The sequence below is a fragment of the Melospiza georgiana genome, chromosome 33 (assembly GCF_028018845.1).
Source record: "Melospiza georgiana isolate bMelGeo1 chromosome 33, bMelGeo1.pri, whole genome shotgun sequence".
NCBI lineage: Eukaryota > Metazoa > Chordata > Aves > Passeriformes > Passerellidae > Melospiza > Melospiza georgiana.
Window position 1 is genome coordinate 2,394,535 of NC_080462.1, and position 18,923 is coordinate 2,413,457.

Genomic DNA, 18,923 nt, shown 5'->3' on the forward strand with positions numbered 1-18,923 from the left:
TGTGCCCTGTGCACATCATATAGACACCCTATAGAGAGCCCTATATATGCCCTATATACACCCTATAGACAGCCCTATATGTGCCCCACATACCCCCTATAGACAGCCCCATATACCCCCCATAGACACCCCATTTGTGCCCCATATACCCCCACAGACAGCCCCATTTGTGCCCCCACGGAACCCCACAGGCCCCACTCGCCCTCTGTCGCCGCCTGGCGGCCACGCCGCGCCACTGCACCCCACAGAGGGGACCCCAAACCCGCGGAGGAACCGTGACCCCAAATCCCCAAAAAAACTCCGAATCCCCCGAAACCGCGGAGGAACTGCGACCCCAAATCCCCCAAAAGCCCCCCAAATCCCCCCAATCCCCCCCCAAACCCCTGTGAACAGAAGTCCCCACTGATGTCAGGGTGCAGGGGGACAAGTCCTTTACTTGCCAAAGGCTAAGGCCACATTTTGAACAGGGGGGTGCAGGTGTCCCCCTCATCCCCACACACACACCCACCCGTGTCCTGGAGTGTGGATTGAGGTGTGGGACCCCCCTGAGTGGGATCCCCCCTGTGTTAAGGCCACTGGGATGTTTGGGGTGTTCCTGGGGTGGGCTCAGACGGTCACCCCTCGTCTCAAGCCCACAGGGACCCCCAGGATGTCCCTGGAGGAGCCCCCAGGATGTCCCTGGAGGATGCAGAGCGGGGTTTTGGGGGGCTGCAGGCGTGGGCACCCCCAGGCACGGGGTGCTAGAGGAGGGTGCAGTCCAAATCCGGCCTCTGGCGCCGCCGCTCCGCCTGTGGGGACAGGGACAGGGACAGGGACAGGGCTGAGCTCTAGGGGCACGCACAGAGACCCCCAGGGCCAGCAGCACCCCCCGGGTACCTGCGCTGGGAGCAGCTGAGGAGGAGCGGGGTGGTGAGGATGAGGATGAGGATGAGGATGGTGCTGCTGGTACTCCTCCTGCTGCAGCTGCCGCGCCAGCTCCAGGTCGCTGAGCACTGAGGAGGGGTCCTGTCCCTGCTGCAGTGACAGGGCCACCATGAAATCCTGGCAGGGGCACAGAGAGGGGGGTCAGACCCTGGGGGATCCAGGGTGGGACTCATTTGTTCCTGACAGATTTTCTAAAAAAATTCCCTTGTCCAGGATTTCCTCCTGGGAAGCTGAGAAGCCTCAGCTTCTCGTGTTTTGCTGTTTCAGAATTTGATCTGGAGATTGTTTTTCCAACATGTGAATTGTTTTTATTTAATGACCAATCATGGTCCAGCTGTGTCAGGACCCTGGAAGGAGTCACTGGTTTTTATTATATTTATTATAATATTTAGTAAAATATCATTTTATTATTTATTATTTAAATTATTTTTATTCGTAATATTATAAAATATTATAATAAAATATAATAATTATTATTATATTTATTATGATAGATAAATATATTTGTTTTTATGTATATATATAAACACATAAGGTAAATAATAATAAATATAATTATATAGTAATATATCTTTTCATATATAAAATATTTATAATATTTTATTTTATTGTTTTACATTAATTAGATTATTATTTATTTGAACAAGAATTTTAGCCTTCTGTCTGTATCCTTTCTCTATTTCTTTAGCATAGTTTTAGTATGGCATTCTATAATAAATGTAATGTAATATAATGTAATATAATGTAATATAATGTAATATAATATAATATAATATAATATAATATAATATAATATAATATAATATAATATAATATAATATAATATAATATAATATAATATAATATAATATAATATAATATAATATAATATAATATAATATAATATAATATAATATAATATAATATAATATATCAGCTTTCTGAGAATATTGAGCCAGATTAATCTCTTCCCTCGTCCTGGGGACCTCCCAACACCCACGCCCAGTGCCACCACGTGTGCCCAAACCTGGTCCACTTGTCTCTGCTGCAGCCGGGGGTCTGGGGGGGCCGTGCTGGCCCCGTCCTTGCCCAGGGGGTGGCTGAGGTGGAACTCGGTGTCACAGAAGCAGCTGTCCCCATCCACGCTGTGCAGGCTCTCCCACACCACCCCCTCCTCCTGCAGGAAGCCCTGGTCGGTCACCAGCAGGTAGAGGTGGCCCTGGGCACAAGGGACAGTGCCATGGACGTGTTTAATGAAAAATCCTTTTACTAGGATATTTTCTCCTGAGAGGCCTCAGGAGTGAAATGCAAACAATAATTATCTGCTGCTGTGGGATGCAACAGGTGCATCTGTGATTGGTCTCATGGGGTTATTTTTAATTAATGGCCAATCACAGCCCGGCTGTCTCGGACTCTCTGAGGGTCACAAGATTTTATTGTCATTCCATTCCTTTGTATTCCTTTCTGATGAAATCCTTTCTTCTATTCTTTAGTATAGTTTCAATATCTTAATATAATATAATATAATATAATATAATATAATATAATATAATATAATATAATATAATATAATATAATATAATATAATGCAATGTAATATAATTATATATATTATATATAATATGTAACTTAGATAATATATATTATATCTTGTATATTATATATTATACATTATATATAATTAATAAAATAATAATATAATATTATATTACATTATGTATAATATAATATACTATAATATACTGTACTATACTATACTACACTATACTATACTATAATATAATAATAACATAACATAACATAATATAACATAACATAACATAATATAATATAATATAATATAATATAATATAATATAATATAATATAATATAATATAATATAATATAATATAATATAATATAATATAATATAATATAATATAATATAATATAATATAATATAATATAATATAATTAATATATCATAAAATAATAATTCAGGCTTCCGAAACCCGTGAACACCACCACAGCTGGTGACCCCGAGCGAGGAACATTCCCACAGGACAGGCGACAGTGGGCCCTGGGTGGGGGTCTGGGGGGGCCCAGAGGGCTCTGGGGGGCACAGAGGGCTCTGGGGGGCCCAGAAAGCTCTGGGGGGCACAGCGGGTCGGGGCTCCCACCTGGTGTTTGATCATGGTGCTGAAGTGGTTGTTGCGGAAGAAGACGCCGAGCTCTCCCTCGCGGGCGCGCGCCGTCAGCTCGCAGAGCCCGTGGAAGGTCAGCTGGGACGCCGTGGCCTCCAGGAACTGCTCTGCCACCAGCCCTGCGGGGACAGCGGGGACGTGGCGGGGCCGGGGGTGCCCGGCTGTGCCCCCCGGGCCCGCGGGCGGCAGGGCCGTTACCTTCGCTCACCAGGCGCGAGTCGCTGGCGTGCTTGCAGGTGATGATCTTCTCCACCAGCTGGTTGTAGCTGAGCTTGCCCACGGCCTGCACCTGCTCGGGGCTCTGCGGGGCGGCAGGGACACGGGGTGAGCTGCTGGTGGGCGTGGAGCCACAGCAGAGGGGTCTGAAGGTCCCTTCTGAGGGAAGGGAGCACCCAGGGCAACCTCCTGCCGTGGCCAGAGGAGCCCGGCACTGCCTCGGGTTCAGAGCCCCATCCCAAACATCACTGAGGGCTTTGGGGTGGGAATTTCTGGATCATCTGACCAGGCTCATCTGGAACCTCCAAACCATAGACAGAGACACCTCCTGCTAGACCAGGCTCATCTGGACCCACCTAAACCACAGGCAGGGACATCTCCTGATAGACAAGGCTCATCTGGAGCCCCTAAACCATAAGTAGGGACATCTCCTACTAGACCAGGCTCATCTGGAACCCCCAAACCACAGTCCTGATAGACCAGCTTCATCTGAACCCCCCCAAACCACAGTCCTGCTAGAGCAGGCTCACCTGGACCCACCTAAACCATAGGCAGGGACATCTCCTGCTAGACCAGGTTCCTCCAAGCACCATCCAACCTGGCCTCGAGCACTCCCAAGGTTGGGACATCCATCCTCAGCTCGGTCACCTTGGCCAGGAGGAGCCCCAGCTCCTCTCCAGCCCAGGCAGGGGGGCTCACCTGGGGGTCCACCAGCCAGCCGTGGTACAGTGGGATGTTGAGGAGGTCGAAGACGATGCACTCGGGGGTGTACTCGAAATCTGAGACCCCCGTGAACCTCACGTTGACGTCCAGCCCCGTGGAGAGCTTGGGCAGCACTGTCATGGTGTCACTGATGTTCTGGGGGGCAGCAGAAACACGGGGAGGGGTCACTCCTGAAGGTCCTGCAGCCAGCAGGGTTGTGTGTTCTGGGGGTGCTCCTCACCTGCTGGAAGTTCAGCTGCAGCCCCTCCGAGGTGTCCTTGGGTTGGGTGGCCAGGATGCAATTCCCTGCGAGACAGAGGGGTCAGACACCCCCTCCAGGGAATGTGGGGGTCCCACTGGAGCCCCCCACCCCATTCCTGGTGCGTGCCAGAGCAGGGTCCCCACTCACCCAAATGTGCCATCAGCTCCTCGGCCGTGACCACCTCTGTCTGGGGGGGCAGCTTCACCTGGGGGCAACCAGAGCAGGCGGGGCACCATCCCATTGATCCCATTGATAACATCCCATTGATCCCTTCCCATCCCACTGATAACATCCCATTGATCCCATCCCACTGATAACATCCCATTGATCCCTTCCCATCCCATTGATCCCATCTCACTGATAACATCCCATCCCATCCCAGACCAGACCAGCCCAGCGATCTGATCCCATTGATCCCATCCCATCTCATTGATCCCATTTATCCCATCCCATCCTATCCCATCCCACTGATCCCATCCCATTGATCCCATTGATCCCGTCCCACTGATCCCTTCCCATCCCACTGATCCCATCCCACTGATCCCCTCCCATCCCACTGATCCCATCCCCTCCTATCCCATTGATCCCGTCCCATCCCATCCCACTGATCCCACTGATCCCACTGATCCCATCCCATCCCACTGATCCCATCCCACCCCACCCTGGGACCCCTCCCCAGGGGCTCTGGGGGTCCAAAGCCCCCCCAGCTTGCCTTCCACTGCAGCAGGAGGATGTTGATGATGGCCAGCAGCGGGCAGGGCCCGTTCTCGCCCTGGGTCACCAGGGCCGTGCGCTGCCCCTTCCACAGGATCCACTTGACAAAGTAAAAATCCCGGGGGGGCTCGGCCGGCGGGGACCCCCTGTGCTGGGGGGACCCTCTGTCCTGGGGGGACCCCCCCTCCTTCAGGGACCCCTTGTCCTCTGGGGGCTGCTCTTTGGGGGACCCCCCTTCCTCCGGGGACCCTTCCTCCTTTGGGGACCCCTCCTCATGCAGGGGCTGCTGCTGCTTGGGGGAGCCCCCCGGGGGTCCCTGGGGGCTGGAGACCCCCTCCTGCTGCCCGGATGGGCTTCCAGAACCTTCCTGGGAATTCCCCGCACCGGGAATCGTGTCACCAACACTGGGAACTGCGTCACCGACACTGGGAATTCCACCCCTAAAATTGGGAACTGTGCCCCCAACGTTGAGAATTGTGCCCCCAGCACCGGGAATTCTGTCGCCAACATCGGGAATTCCGTGCCCTGCACCAGGAATTGTGTCCCTAACACTGGGAATTCCATCTCCTAAGGCGGGAATTTCGTCCCTAACATTGGGAACTGTGTCCCCAGCACTGGGAATTCCATCCCCAGCACAGGGAAATGTGTCTCCTACGCCGGGAATTCCGCCACCAACACTGGGAACTCCATCCCCTACGCTGGGAATTTCATCCCCAACATTGGGAACTGCACCCCCAACATCAGGAATTGTGTCCCCAACATTGGGAATTCCGTCCCCAACGTTGGGAATTCCGTCCCCAATGCTGGGATTTGTGTCCCCTACACAGGGAATTACATCCCCAACATTGGGAATTGCACCCCTAGCATCGGGAATTCTGTCACCAACATTGGGAATTCTGTCCCCAGCACCGGGAATTCCGTCCCCACCCGCAGCCTCTCTGGGGGGCTTGGGGGTCCCCTCCTGCTCCATGGGACCCTCTGGTGCTGCTCTGGTTCCACTCAGGCTCCTGGGAATGCTCTGGGTCTGTCCAGGAGCAGCTGCATCCCAAATCAGCCTGAGGAGGGAAAATGGGGCTGGATGAGGAAAATACTGAGATAATATAAATATAATCACAAGTGTAACTATAAAGATAAGACTGTAAATATATAAAGATAAATATATAAATATGTAAATTATAAATATATAACTATAAAGATAAATATGTCTTTAAACATAAATATAAATGTATATTTATGTATGCATAATATATATATACATATATATCTATACAGATATATAGGTATATATACAGGGGCTAGAAATGAAATAAAATGAAAATGAAATTAAAATAAATAAATGAAATTAAATGAAAGAAAATCAAATGAAATATAATAAAAATAAAATGAAATAGAATAGAATTAAATTAAATTTTAAAATAGAATAAAATAAAATTTAAAATAAAATAAAATAAAAATACAACGAAATAGAATAGAATAAAATAGAATAGAATAAAATTAAATTAAATTTTAAAATAGAATAAAATAAAATAAAATAAAATAAATAAAATAAAATAAAATAGAATAAAAAATAAAATAAAATAGAATAAAATAAAATAAAATAAAATAAAATAAAATAAAATAAAATAAAATAAAATAAAATAAAATAAAATAAAATAAAACAAAATAAACAAAACGCAGTGCCGTTTAACAGCATAGGGAAGGTGGATTTCCATTCCCACTCGCGGCTCCGCCCCGAGCCCGCGGCGGGGCCGGTCCGGCCGGACCGGGGGGTCCCGGGGCGGGGCCGCCCCTCGGGGTCCCCCCTTGCGGCTTTTCCTTCAGTTTTCCCCCCTAATCCTTGTTTTTCCTCATTTTTCCTTCTTTATTCCTTGTTTATGCCCCTTTTTCCTTCTTTATTCCTTGTTTTTCCTCATTTTTCTCTCTTTAATCCTTGTTTTTCCTCCCTTTCCCTTCTTTATTCCTTCTTTATGCCACTTTTTCCTTGCTTTTTAAAATTTTTCCCTCCTTTTCCCTTCCTGTCTTTATTTTTTCCTCCTTTCCCCTTCTTTTTCCTAATTTTCCCTTTTCCCCCTCCTCTCGCCCTTCTTTTTTTTTCACTTTTCCCCTCCTTTTTAACCCTTTACCTTTTCTCCTGCTTTTTTCTCCTTCTTCTCTCCTCCTTTATTCCCTTTTTTCTTCCTTCTTCCTTCTTTTTCCTTTTGCTCTTTCCTCTTTAATCCTCTTTTATTTTTTAATTCCTTCGCGCTCCTCTCGCTCCTCTCGTCTTCCTTTTCCCCCCCTTTTTTTTTTTTTCTTCCTTTTTAATCTCCCCTTTCTTTTAACCTCTTCCCTAGTTTTTTTTTTCACCCTTTTTTTTCTTCTTTTTTCCTCTTTTTTCCCTCTTTTTCCCCCGTTTTCGGGGCCTGTTTTCCACCCGGCTGCGGCCGCCCCGTGGGAAGGCGGATTGAGGGCGGGGGGAGGAGGAGGAGGAGGAGGAGGAAGAGGAGGAAGAGGAGGAGGAGGAGGAAGAAGAGGATTCAAGGTGGAAATTTTGGGGTGCGCTCGGATTTTTGGGGGGGTTTTGCAGGGCGCGGGTTGGGCTGGGGGGGGATGTTGGGGTCGCAGCGGAATTTGGGGGTGTCCGAGGGGGCTGGGGGGGGTGTTCGGGGGTTCAGGGAGGGGTTCAGGGGTCCCGGGAGGGTTTTGGGGTGAAATGAGGAAATTTGGGGTCCCCCCGAGCCCCCCCCACCCCCAGCGCGGGGGATGCCGGGAACGGCCCCGCCCCCTCCCAGCGGCCCCTGCGGCGCGGGGGGAGGGGCTGGACTGGGACGGACTGGGATTGAACTGGGACGGACTGGGACAAACTGGGGTTATACTGGGATAGTTTGGGGTCAAACTGGGCTGGACTGGGATTAAACTGGGATAGTTTGGGGTTAAACTGGGCTGGACTGGGACGGACTGGGCTGTACTGGGATAGTCTGGGGTGATACTGAGCTGGACTGGGACGGACTGGGCTTATACTGGGATAGTTTGGGGTTAAACTGGGCTGGACTGGGACGGACTGGGGTGGTACTGGGACGGACTGAGGTTATACTGGGCTTAAACTGGGATAGTCCGGGGTTATACTGGGCTGGACTGGGACGGACAGGGGTTATACTGGGACGGACTGGGACAAGCTGGTTTATACTGGGATAGTTTGGGGTTAAACTGGGCTGGACTGGGATTAAACTGGGATAGTTTGGGGTTAAACTGGGCTCGACTGGGACGGACTGGGCTGTACTGGGATAGTCTGGGGTGATACTGAGCTGGACTGGGACGGACTGGGCTGTACTGGGTTGGACTGGGAGGTTCTGGGCTTAAACTGGGTTGGACTGGGAGGGTCTGGGGTGGTACTGGGCTCGACTGGGACGGACTGGGCTGTACTGGGATAGTCTGGGGTGATACTGGGATAGTCCAGGGTGATACTGGGCTGCACTGGGACAGTCTGAACTTCTGTTGGGCTGCACTGGGTTTGTACTGGGCCGTACTGGGTTATAGTGAGCTGTGCTGGGTTATAGTAGGGTGTACTGAGTTATCCTGGGCTGTACCAGGCTGTACTGGGTTATACTGGGCTGTACCGTGCCGTACTAGGTTGTACTGGGCTGTACTGGGTTGTAGCGAGCTGTACTGGGCCGTACTGGTTTATACTGGGGCCATCCTGGCGGTTCAGGCCGTGGATCAGCGCTGTCATGGAGCGCTTCGTGCTGGGGAACCGGGCGGCTCTGCAGGTACGGGGGGCAACGGGGGTCTTGGGGGGCTCAGGGGGTCTTGGGGGGCTCAGGGGGGATCAGGGGAAAGGGGGGGAACGGGGGGGATTGGGGTGCAGGGAGATGGGGGAGCATAGGGGGAATTGGGGGTGCAGGAGGGGAATTTGGGAGCAGGAAAATGGGGGAGCAGGGGGGCAATGGGGATACAGGGAAATGGGGTGCAGGGCGGGGAATTTGGGGTTCAGGGAAATGGGGGAGCAGGGAGGGGATTGGGGGTGCGGTTAAATGGGGGTGCAGGGGGGAATGGGGTGCAAGGAAATGGGGGAGCAAGGGGAGAATTGGGGGAGCAGGGAATTGGTACAGGGGGGAAATGGGGAGAAGACAAATGGAGTGGAGCAGGGAGTTGGGGAGCAGGGAAAGAGGGTTCAGGGAAATTGGAGTGCAGGGGAGAGTTGGGGAGCAGGGAAATGGGGGAGCAGGGAAATGGGGAGCAGGGAATTGGGGTTCAGGGAAGTGGAGGAGCAGGGGAGGAATTGGGGTGCAAGAAAATGTGGGTGCAGAGGAGGAATCAGGGTTCGGGGAAATGAGGGTGCAAGGGGGAAATGGGGGTGCAGACAAATGGGGGAGCGGGGGGAAATTGGGGGTACATAGAAATGGGGGAGAAGGGGGGAATTGGGGGTGCAAGGAGAATGGAGGTGAAGGTGGGCAATTAGGGAGCAGGGAAACGGGGGTGCAGTTAAATGGGGGTGCAGGGGGAGACGAGCACCCCACGGATTGAGGCCGACACCCCCAAGTGTGGTGCCCCACTGAGGTGGCACAGCCACGCCAGGGACACCCCAAAATGTCTCCCAGCCCCATCCCAGACCTGCCGAGGGGTTTGTGCTGCAGCTGCTCTGGGGTTGTTGTTTTTTTTTTTTCCCGTTTTACCAAAAATTAGCAAATCTGGGTTATGGCAGCAGAGAATTGTCCCAAAAATCCGAGCCTGGGGACGGGGTGGCTCCCGTGGGCGGGGGACAGGAGAGTGACATGTTTTCCCTGCTGCCGCAGGCAGGCAAAAGAGGGTGAAACGTCACTTTTGGGGTGACAAACAGCCCCAAATTCTAAAACAAATGGGTTAAAGCACTCGGGGCTGTGGGGCTGGGATGGTCCCTGGCCTCACCTGGTGGCTCAGGTGAGTTTTCCTGGAATCCCAACACACCTCACTCACCCCAAACCTGAGGATTTAGCGCCAGAAATGGATGCCAGGGGTGCCAGGACCTGCTCTGGAGGCCAGAAACGGATCCCAGGCAGCTCCAGGGGTGCCAGGAGGGTGCAATCTGTGGGTGCCACCTGTGACAGGTGGCTCCAGGGGCACTGACGAGGACAAGGGAGCAGCGTGGGGGATTTTGGAGGACAAGGGAGCAGTGTGGGGGATTTTGGAGGACAGGGCCACGCTGCTGCCCATGCCTGACACCTCCCATCCCTGCAGGATCACGTCCAGCAGCACCAGGAGATCCACGTGGTGATGGGCAACGAGGCCTGTGACCTGGACTCCGCCGTCTCCGCGCTGGCCCTGGCCTATTTCCTCGCCCAGGTGAGGCTCGACCGCCGCGCCAGGGAGCCCCGATGGCCTCGGGGACACCTCCCTGGGTGTGACACCCCCTTTGCTGCAGACCACCCCGGCTCCCAAGGCCGCCTTCGTGCCCGTGCTGAACATCCCCCGCGCCGACTTCGCGCTGCGGACGGAGACGACGTTCCTGCTGCGGGAGCGGGGCATCTCGGACACCTCGCTGGTCTTCAGGGATGAGATCGACCTGGGAGGGCTGCACCACGCTGGGCTGCTGTCCCTGACTCTGGTGGATCACCATGTCCTGCCCGGGTGAGCTGGGGGTGGCACCTTGGGGACGGCCAGGGGACAGCGGAGCCTCGATGGACTTTGCTGTGGGATTGGGGGGATCCTGGACACCTCGCTCGTTTTTTGGGGTGGGATTGATCTGGGGGATGAGATGGACCTGGCACCACGCTGGGCTGCTGTCCCTGACTCTGGTGGATCACCATGTCCTGCCCTGGTGAGCTGGGGGTGGCACTGTGGGGACAGCCAGGGCCATCCATGCAGAGCAGGGCTTGATTTTGCCGCCCAGGATGGCTGAAACTGATCCATTTCCAGGGAGTTTTTATGGGAACAAAGGAATAAGGGGCTCTGGCAGGCTCTGACCCTTCCCGCTGCCCAGCAGTGCTGACGCTGCCCTGGAGGAGGCCGTGGTGGAGGTCCTGGATCACCGACCGCTGGAGCGGGCCCGAGGCCCCCCGTGCCAGGTGACAGTGGAGCCCGTGGGCTCCTGTGCCACCCTGGTGACCGAGAGGATCCTGCAGGGCCCCCCGGGCGTGCTGGACAGAACCACGGCCGCGCTGCTGCACGGTGAGCAGGGCGCAGCTGGGCACGGTGGGGCACAAAGGGACCTGGGTGAAAATGAGCCAGGAACGTGCCTTGATGGCCGAGAAGGACAACGGCTCCTGGCCTGGATCAGGAATGGTGTGGCCAGCAGGAGCAGGGAGCTCATTCTGCCCCTGGACTCGGCGCTGGTGAGGCCAAATCTCGAGTGCTGTGTCCAGTTCTGGCTCCTCAGTTTGGGAAGGACGTTGAGATGCTCAAACACAAGGCTGGTGAGGGGCTGGGAACACAAACCCTGTGAGGAAGCTTTGAAGGAGCTGGGGATGTTCAGCCTGGAGAAGAGGAGGTTTAGAGGTGACCTTATTGCTCTCTACAACCTTCTGAAGGGAGGTTGTGGCCAGGTGAGGTCAGTCTCTGACAGAATCAGAGGACACAGCCTCAAGCTATGTCAGGGATGGTACAGGTTGGATATTAGGAAGAAATTTTTTACTGAAAGAATAATAAAGTACTGGAATGCTCTTCCCAGGGAGGTGTAGAATCACCATCTCTGGATGTGTTTAAATAAACACTGGACATGATGCTATCTAATCTAGTTGAGGCGTCAGGGCATAGGATGGATGATCTCAGCGGTCTCTCCCACCCTCATCATTCTGTGATTCTGTGGGGTCCTGGCTGAGCTCTGTCCCCGGGGACGGTGGCACCACGGCCCCGCTCGTCCCCACAGGCACCATCCTGCTGGACTGCATCAACCTGAGCCCGGCTGCAGGCAAGGTGACCCCCAGGGACGTGGCCTGCGTGTCCCTGCTGGAGGAGAGGTTCCCGGAGCTGCCGGCCCGTGACGCCGTGTTCGGAGCGCTGCAGGCGGCCAAGTTTGATGTCACGGGTGGGTGTGCCAGGCCAGCGGCACCCAGGTGTGTCCCCCCCCCCTCCTTGGGGACAGCAAGGTGACCTGGGGTCATTGCTGGCCACCTCCCAGGGCTGACAACAGAGCAGATGCTGCGGAAGGACCTCAAAGTCCTCTCCAACGACGAGGCTGTCGTCGGCATCAGCGGCGTCTTCGAGGACTTGGAAGTGAGACTGGGGGCTCGGGGGGAAACTGAGGCACGCTGGAGACAACACGGTGACACTGAGACCCCTCCCCTCTGCCCAGACCTTCCTGCTGCGGCCTGGCTTGCTGCAGGACCTGGAGGCTTTCTGCCAGGCCCGTGGCTACGCCGGGCTGGTGGCCATGACCGTGTCCTTTAACCAGCACCACGAGCCCACCCGCAAACTCGCCGTGTACAGCGCGCAGGAGCCCCTCCGCGGCACGGTGAGTCGGGGAGCCACGTCTGGGCGTCTCCAGCCCCGCTTTGCCCCACAGCCTGGCAGTTTTGGGGGTGCTGGGCAGGTCCCAGCCCCACCTTTGCTCCCCCACAGCTGTGCAGGGCTCTGGAGGAGGCGACGGCGCCGTCGCTGCTGCTGCGGCCGCTGCCCAGCCCCTGGCCCCGCGTGGCCGCCTACGCCCAGGGCAACGCCGTGGCCACCCGCAAGAAGGTGCTGCCCATCCTCAGGGCAGCTCTGGGGGGTCTGGGGGCTGCAGGGGGCCCCGAGGAGGAGGCGGTGCCCCCGCCCACGCCCATGAACAGCCTGGTGGAGGAGTGTCCCCTGGCGCAGGCCGTGCCCCCGCTGTGCCCCCAGGACGTGCTGGAGCGGGTCAGCCGCATCGCCGCGGGGCAGCCGCCGGGCTCCCCGAAATAACAGAGGCGCCCCCGCGGAGCTCTGAGGTCTGGATGAGAAGTTGGGGTCCCTGAGCAGGCCCCCGTGGGGTGCCCGGGTGTGGGGGGGTGGCAGCTGCCTCTGTCAGAGGTCAGCTCGTGGTTTGTGCCCCCCCCAATGGCTCCCTGTGCCCCAGCGGTCCCCAAGGTGGGGTTTTGGGGGTGCCATGGGCAGGAGTTGCACCCCCTTGATGAAGGCGTTGGGGTGGGGGAGTTAACGAGTTATTGATGATCTTCCTTCCGTGGGGGGCAGAGGGAGGCCCCAGAGGGTGGGTCCGGACATGCAGCCGTCCAGAACTGTCACTGTTTCCCAAGGATTAAATTCCCCTTTAAATTTCTTCCAGTTTTGGCTCTTGGCTTTTATTCAGGGACGGGGTGCTGCCCCACTCGAGCTGGGGGCGCGCCCCCTCTTTCCCTGGGGTGCAATCCCCTCTACAGTGGGTCAGAGGAACATTTTGGGGTGCCCAAGGAGGGGGTGTCAGTGCAGCCACGCTCCCGAGTCCAGCCCAGCCGGGAGGAAACTGGTTGTGCCATAAAAAGTCGTGAATTTCAGCTTTTCCCAGTGGATTTGGCTGCTCCAGGAGCAGGGGAGGGAGCGAGGAGCTCCTGCACCCACCCCTTGGGCCAGCACAAGGCATTTATTTCAAGGGTGGAATGTTTTTCCCAAAAACCCTGACCCGAACACAACACAGGGCTGGAAAATCCCAGCTCCCACCGGAGCACAGGGGAAAGGCTCTGTCACCCAGCACGTGCTAATTAATATTTAATCCTGGCACTAATTAAACTATGTACACCCGCACCTAATTGCAGAGCCCTTCTCGGGTCAGGCCCTGTCCGGCCTGGGGACAACCCCGGGTGAGGAGGAGACCCCACCACGGTCCTGCCCGGGGCCACAGAGGCTGCTCAGGGGGGTTTGGGAGCTTAAAAATAGGAACAGATCCTAAAAAAAGGAGGGAGGTGAGGGTTTGGCGGCGGTGGAATGCCAGCTGGAGGCACTGTGGGCTCGGAGACAGCCGAGCATCGGGGTTGGATCCTGGTTTGGCACCAAAGCAGCGGGGTTTAAACCCAGTTCTGCTCCTAAAAATTGGGGTTTAATCCCAGTTCTGCTCCTAAAAATTGGGGTTTAATCCCAGTTTGACATCCAGTCCTGGTTTGACACCAGAACATCTTGGGTTTAACTCTGGTTTGGCACCAGAATATGGGGGCTTAATCCTGGTTTTGCTCCTCTGGGATGTTCTGGGAGGCATCAAAGCTGCCTCTGCACCATGAACTGGTTCCCTGGGGAAACTGAGGCACCACCATGCAGCCCATGGGAGACACGGGAGTGGGAAAAGGGAGAACTGGGAGGATTTGGGACTCGCGGGCTGCTCCTGGCAGCTCCTGGCACGTTTCAGGGGGGTGGCTGTGTCCTGTGCAGGTGGGGCAGGAGCTGGGGGCTCCCTGCCCACGTCACCACAGCCAGTGCCTCCAGCAAGGAGGGATTTTCCAGAGGGATGAAGCCCCAAAGTCACCGGGAGCCGGGTGAGGATGGTGCTGCATAAATACCGCGGGGTTAAAGCACTCCAGGTTGGCTTCTCCTCCAGCGCGGGGGGTCAGGCAGTTCAAGTTTGGGCTGAAAAAGCCAGGAATCTGTAAAATCCGAGAGGTTATGGGTTATGGGAGCGCCCAGGTGGTGGCTCAGGAGGGTGTTCCTCAGAGGGGAGCGCTGGGGGTGCCACGGGCAGGTACTCACACGCTACAACACTCGGGAGCTGCTCCACTGTCGCTCCCGGCCGCCCTTGGACCTCATCTCCTGGACAGCACCAGTCTGCAGAGAGGGGCTGTCAGCACCTGTGCCTGGCCAGGAGAGCCAGCACCCCAAAACAACAGCCAGCACCCCCAAAAAAACACACCCAGCACCCCGTAACAACACCCACCAGGCAAGCCTGAGACCCAGCACCGCAAAACAACACCCAGCAAAGAACCCTGAGACCCAGCACCCCAAAACAACAGCCAGCACCCCAAAAAAAACACTCAGAAAACAACCCTGGGACTCAGCACCCCAAAACAGCACCCAGCAAACAACCCTGGGACCCAGAGCCCCACAACAACACCCACCAGGCAATCCTGGGACCCAGCGCCCCAAAACAACACCCAGGACCTCAAAATAACACCCAGCAGCCAACCCTGGGACCCAGCACCCCAAAAGAACACCTACCAGCCAAGCCTGAGACCCAGCACTCCAAAACATTCACCACTCAACTGTGAGACTCTACCACCCCAAAACAACACCCCGCACCCCAAAAAACCACCCACCAGCCGAGCCTGAGACCCAGCACCCAACCCTGAGACCCAGCACCCCAAAACAACACCCAGCACCCCATAACAACACCATCAACCAACCTGAGACCCAGCACCCAACTCTGATACCCAGCACCCCAAAATAAACCCCCAGCAAACAACTCTGAGACCCAGCACCCCAAAACAACACCCAGCACCCAACCCTGAGACCCAGCAACCTAAAACAACACCCACCACCCAACTGTGAGACTCTACCACCTCAAAACCAACACCCAGCACCCAACCCTGAGACCCAGCACCCCAAAACTAACACCCAGCACCCAACACTAAGACCCAGCATCCCAAAACAGCACCTACCAACCAGTCCTGACACCCAGCACCCCAAAACAACACCCAGCACCCAACTGTGAGACTCTACCACCCCAAAACCAACACCTATCACCCAGATGAGAGCCCCACCACCCCGAGCCCCAGCCCCAGCCCCCAGCCAAGCCCCCAGGGTACCATGGGCAGCCCCTCTCCCGCAGCCATGTCCCCGGAGCCGATGTGTGTCAGGTGCACGAAGTTCATGGGCTCCCCGATCATGGAGCGGTCGATCCGTCTCCTCCTCTTCTTCTGCGAGGGGATGAAGGCCGTCAAACCCCGCTGACCCCCAGGCCCCCTCCCCGAAATGGCTGCACAGGGAGGTACTCACGGGCTGGGGCTTCTCCACGACGCAGCAGCCCAGCTTGTGCCAGAAGTCGCTCATGCTGGCGGTGGTGGCAGCCAGCGTCCCCCCGGGCAGGGTCACTCCATGGGGACACCTGGTCAGGGCGGCACAGCGGGGAGAGGAGCGGCTGGCTGTGGGTGGGAAGGGAGAGTGATGCTTCCAGACCTCCCCAAATCAATGCTAAAGCAATTTCACATCAAGCAACAAAAGGCAGAGAGCCCCGGTAGAGCCCTGGGTCACACACAGCTAATCCTGTCATGGCAAGGGGGTCCCAGGGACCCTGAGCATCACACGGAGACCCCCAGAGTTGTCTCCGTGGCCATGGCTGGGCTTTGTCCCCCGCTCCAGGGCAGGACACAGCTGAAGGATGCTGCGGCAGGATGGGGGGGATGGAGGCAGCCATGGCAAATCCCAACTCCCTGAGCCGGGCAGCTAAAAATATCCCGGCCTTTCCGAAAAGGGGCCGGAGCTTCAGCTCTTCCGCTCCTGCTTCTGAAGAGCAGATGAGAGAGAAATAAACAGGGACTGGTGGGATTTTATCCCAAACTCCCACGGCACTGCCTGGGCTAGGCAAGGAGGTGTGGACAGGGGGTTTGACCCCCAAAATGGGGGCTTCTCCTCATGCTAAGGAGAGATAACTCCTTAAAAAATTAAGGAGCCAGCGGCACGCAGGGAACTCACCCACCCACGAGGGGCCGTGGCCGGAGCTCAGCCCGGTGCCAGCCACGGGAGAGCCCCCACGGGCGATGGGTGCCGGAGCCAGGGCTCCCTCCGGCGAACGGGACAAGTTCCTTCCGCTGCCCCTGCGCCGGTGCCGCCGGATGGACCAAAGTCCGGCCGCGCTTCCTGCTGCCGGCGGGGAGGAGCGGGGCCGGGGGCAGCCCCCCAAAACGGGGGGCTCCGAGCGCAGCCTGGGCACAGCCCTGTCAGCGCCTCCGGCCAGGATCTGTCCGCGATAACCCCACGGAACCGCCCTCCAAGCGGGCATTCCCGAGGGGTGCGTGCCCTCTGTGCGGCTCCCCCATAACCAGAGGACCCCCGTGTCCCCCGCCGTGTCCCCCGCTCTGTCCCTCACCGTGTGCCCATTCCCGTTCCCCGGTGAGCCCCTCCGGGAGCGCTGGGACCGGGCAGGCTGTGACACGTCCCGCCCGCTGCACACCGGCTCCGTGCCCACGCCGTGCCCCCCCTGCCAAACCCAAACCCAAACCCGGCCTCTGCCCCCGGCTGTGGGGCAAATGAGGAGGGAGCTGAGGGGTAAATGAGGAAGGGAGCTGAGGGGTAAATGAGGAAGGGGCTGCGTTTCCTTCCCAGCCCGATTTCCTCAGCAAAATCAGCGCCGGGATCCGGCCGTGCAGCGGCCGGGCCTTGCTGGGGAGGTGCCCCCCGAACTCAGCACCGCAGCCCGGGCCGCTGGGAGAGCCTCGGATGAACCAGCAGTGAAACCTCCGGGCTCCGCACGGCCACGACCCCTGCCCACACCCCTCAAAGCCCCTCCGGCACCCGCCAGGGCCTCGCGGCCTCGACAGGGCGGCTTTGGGCCCGGCTCCGGGCGGCTCTGGTCGGTTCTTGCCCCCCGATCCCCGCTTTGGGGGTCGCACGCCCTCAGCCCAGCCTGAGAGGAGCCGTGGCCGGGTTCAGCCCACCGGGGCAGCTCGGTAGCCCCGGGCAGGGCGGTTTTGGGCCCGGCCCTGCCGGCACAGGCAAAATGACTTCCCGGTTGGGAAAGCACCGCCGGGCTCTGCGTCACCGGCGGGCTCCGGGCAGGGGGGTCCGCTCCGAGCCCCCCAGCACTGGGGTCACCCAGTCACGGGGTACCCTCGGGGGTCTCGGAGGGAAGGCCAGAGTGTGGGGACAGGGCTGGACAGGGGGACAGTCCTGGGGTGCCCCGGTTGCGGGCCCAGGACCCCCGGGATGGGCGGCAGAGTGGAAGTGACCGTGCCTTCTTTGCGAGGGACGGTCCCGGTGCGGCCCCCGGGCTCCGCGGGGCTCCGGCACTCCGGGGGTCCCAGCAGGGTTTGGGGGTCCCGGTAGGGTTGGAGGGACCCCGCAGGCCTTGGGACCCCGGTGGTCCCGGTGGGGCTGGGGAGATCCGGTGGATCCCGGGAGGGCTCCCCGGTTGAACCAGCCAGCTGCAAGGGGGGTCGTCCCGCCGCCCCGCTCCCGTTCCGGTACCGATCCCGGTGCGCTCTCCGCCTTCCTACGGCGGTTCCGGGGGCCCTTCCGCGGGGTTGGAAGGGTTCCGTCCCGTCCCGTTCCCGTCCCGGTGGCGGCCCCATTACCTGTCCCGGCGCGGGAGCGGCTCCCGGGGCCGGTGTCCGGCTCGCAGCCCCACGCGTGGCTCGGAAGTCCCGGTCCCGCTGCCGGTGTCCGGCTCGCAGCGGCCCCAAGCGTGGCCCGGGAGTGCAAGTCCCGATCCCTTTATGAGCCCCGGTCCCGGTGCTGGTGCCGGTCCCGGTGCCCCGCTCGCAGCCCAGGCGTGGCTCGGGGGTCTCGGTGCCGGTGCCCCGCTCGCAGCCGCAGGCGTGGCCGGGAGGTGCCGGTGCCGGTGCCCGCTCGCAGCCCCAGGCGTGGCCCGGTGCGGACGCGGCGCAGCTCCCGCCGCCCGGCGCGGCTCGACCCGGCCCGGCCCCGGCACAGCGCCCTCCCCGGGAACCGCCGGCACTGCGGCACCGGGAGGAACGGGGGACCCGGCGGGAATGGGCGTCGGGGTCCCGGTAGGAATGGGGGGCCGGGAGGAATAGGGAGCCCAAGTCCCACTGAGAATGGGGGGCCCAGGGTTCCAGAAGGAGCAGCTTGGGGGTTCTTGAGGTCCTGTTAAGGCTGGGGGTCCCCGGCTGGGGTTCAGGGGTTTGGGGTTTCCAGGAGCACTGGGGGAATGCCAGGGGACCAGGTAGGGCTGGGGGTCCCCAGCAAGTCCCAGTTATGCTCCCATGTGCCCCCAAGCCTTATTCCTGCTTTTTTGAGAACCCCTGGGGCACCCGAAGGCGTGGGAACACCCTGCAGCTGGTGTTGAGCGGTGTCACCACCTCCAGCTCGGTGCCCTTCCGCTTGCACAACATCTGGGGAGCTGCTGCCACCACCACGGTCGTGCCACTGTCACCAA

General features: G+C 57.2%; 3 protein-coding genes across 7 annotated transcripts; 1 reads left to right on the plus strand and 2 right to left on the minus strand.

Annotated features, from left to right (window-relative positions):
• Positions 1-422: 422 nt before the first annotated feature.
• Positions 423-7,481, minus strand: MINDY1 (MINDY lysine 48 deubiquitinase 1). 2 transcript variants are annotated; one of them, XM_058042776.1, is made up of 10 exons: positions 7,105-7,481; positions 4,980-6,036; positions 4,415-4,472; positions 4,247-4,311; positions 4,003-4,161; positions 3,286-3,388; positions 3,064-3,206; positions 1,931-2,122; positions 877-1,041; positions 423-788 (listed from the first exon to the last, which is right to left on the minus strand). In XM_058042776.1, the coding sequence occupies exons 2-10, from the start codon at positions 5,949-5,951 to the stop codon at positions 741-743; spliced, it is 1,905 nt and encodes a 634-aa protein (XP_057898759.1). In that variant the 5' UTR covers positions 5,952-6,036; positions 7,105-7,481; the 3' UTR covers positions 423-740. The 2 variants fall into 2 exon arrangements, with proteins under 2 accessions (XP_057898759.1, XP_057898760.1); XM_058042777.1 differs by lacking the exon at positions 877-1,041.
• Positions 7,482-8,371: 890 nt separating this feature from the next.
• Positions 8,372-13,169, plus strand: PRUNE1 (prune exopolyphosphatase 1). 2 transcript variants are annotated; one of them, XM_058042816.1, is made up of 9 exons: positions 8,372-8,560; positions 8,591-8,727; positions 10,175-10,279; positions 10,359-10,564; positions 10,920-11,104; positions 11,802-11,960; positions 12,054-12,148; positions 12,228-12,386; positions 12,494-13,169. In XM_058042816.1, the coding sequence occupies exons 2-9, from the start codon at positions 8,689-8,691 to the stop codon at positions 12,812-12,814; spliced, it is 1,269 nt and encodes a 422-aa protein (XP_057898799.1). In that variant the 5' UTR covers positions 8,372-8,560; positions 8,591-8,688; the 3' UTR covers positions 12,815-13,169. The 2 variants fall into 2 exon arrangements, with proteins under 2 accessions (XP_057898799.1, XP_057898798.1); XM_058042815.1 differs by having other exon boundaries at positions 8,372-8,727.
• Positions 13,170-13,905: 736 nt separating this feature from the next.
• CDC42SE1 (CDC42 small effector 1) lies at positions 13,906-18,387 on the minus strand. 3 transcript variants are annotated; one of them, XM_058042970.1, is made up of 5 exons: positions 18,100-18,387; positions 15,806-15,914; positions 15,616-15,726; positions 14,564-14,638; positions 13,906-14,460 (listed from the first exon to the last, which is right to left on the minus strand). In XM_058042970.1, the coding sequence occupies exons 2-4, from the start codon at positions 15,857-15,859 to the stop codon at positions 14,567-14,569; spliced, it is 237 nt and encodes a 78-aa protein (XP_057898953.1). In that variant the 5' UTR covers positions 15,860-15,914; positions 18,100-18,387; the 3' UTR covers positions 13,906-14,460; positions 14,564-14,566. The 3 variants fall into 3 exon arrangements, with proteins under 3 accessions (XP_057898953.1, XP_057898952.1, XP_057898951.1); XM_058042969.1 differs by having other exon boundaries at positions 15,806-15,947; positions 18,100-18,386; XM_058042968.1 differs by having other exon boundaries at positions 15,806-15,951; positions 18,100-18,386.
• Between the last annotated feature and the right edge of the window lie 536 nt (positions 18,388-18,923).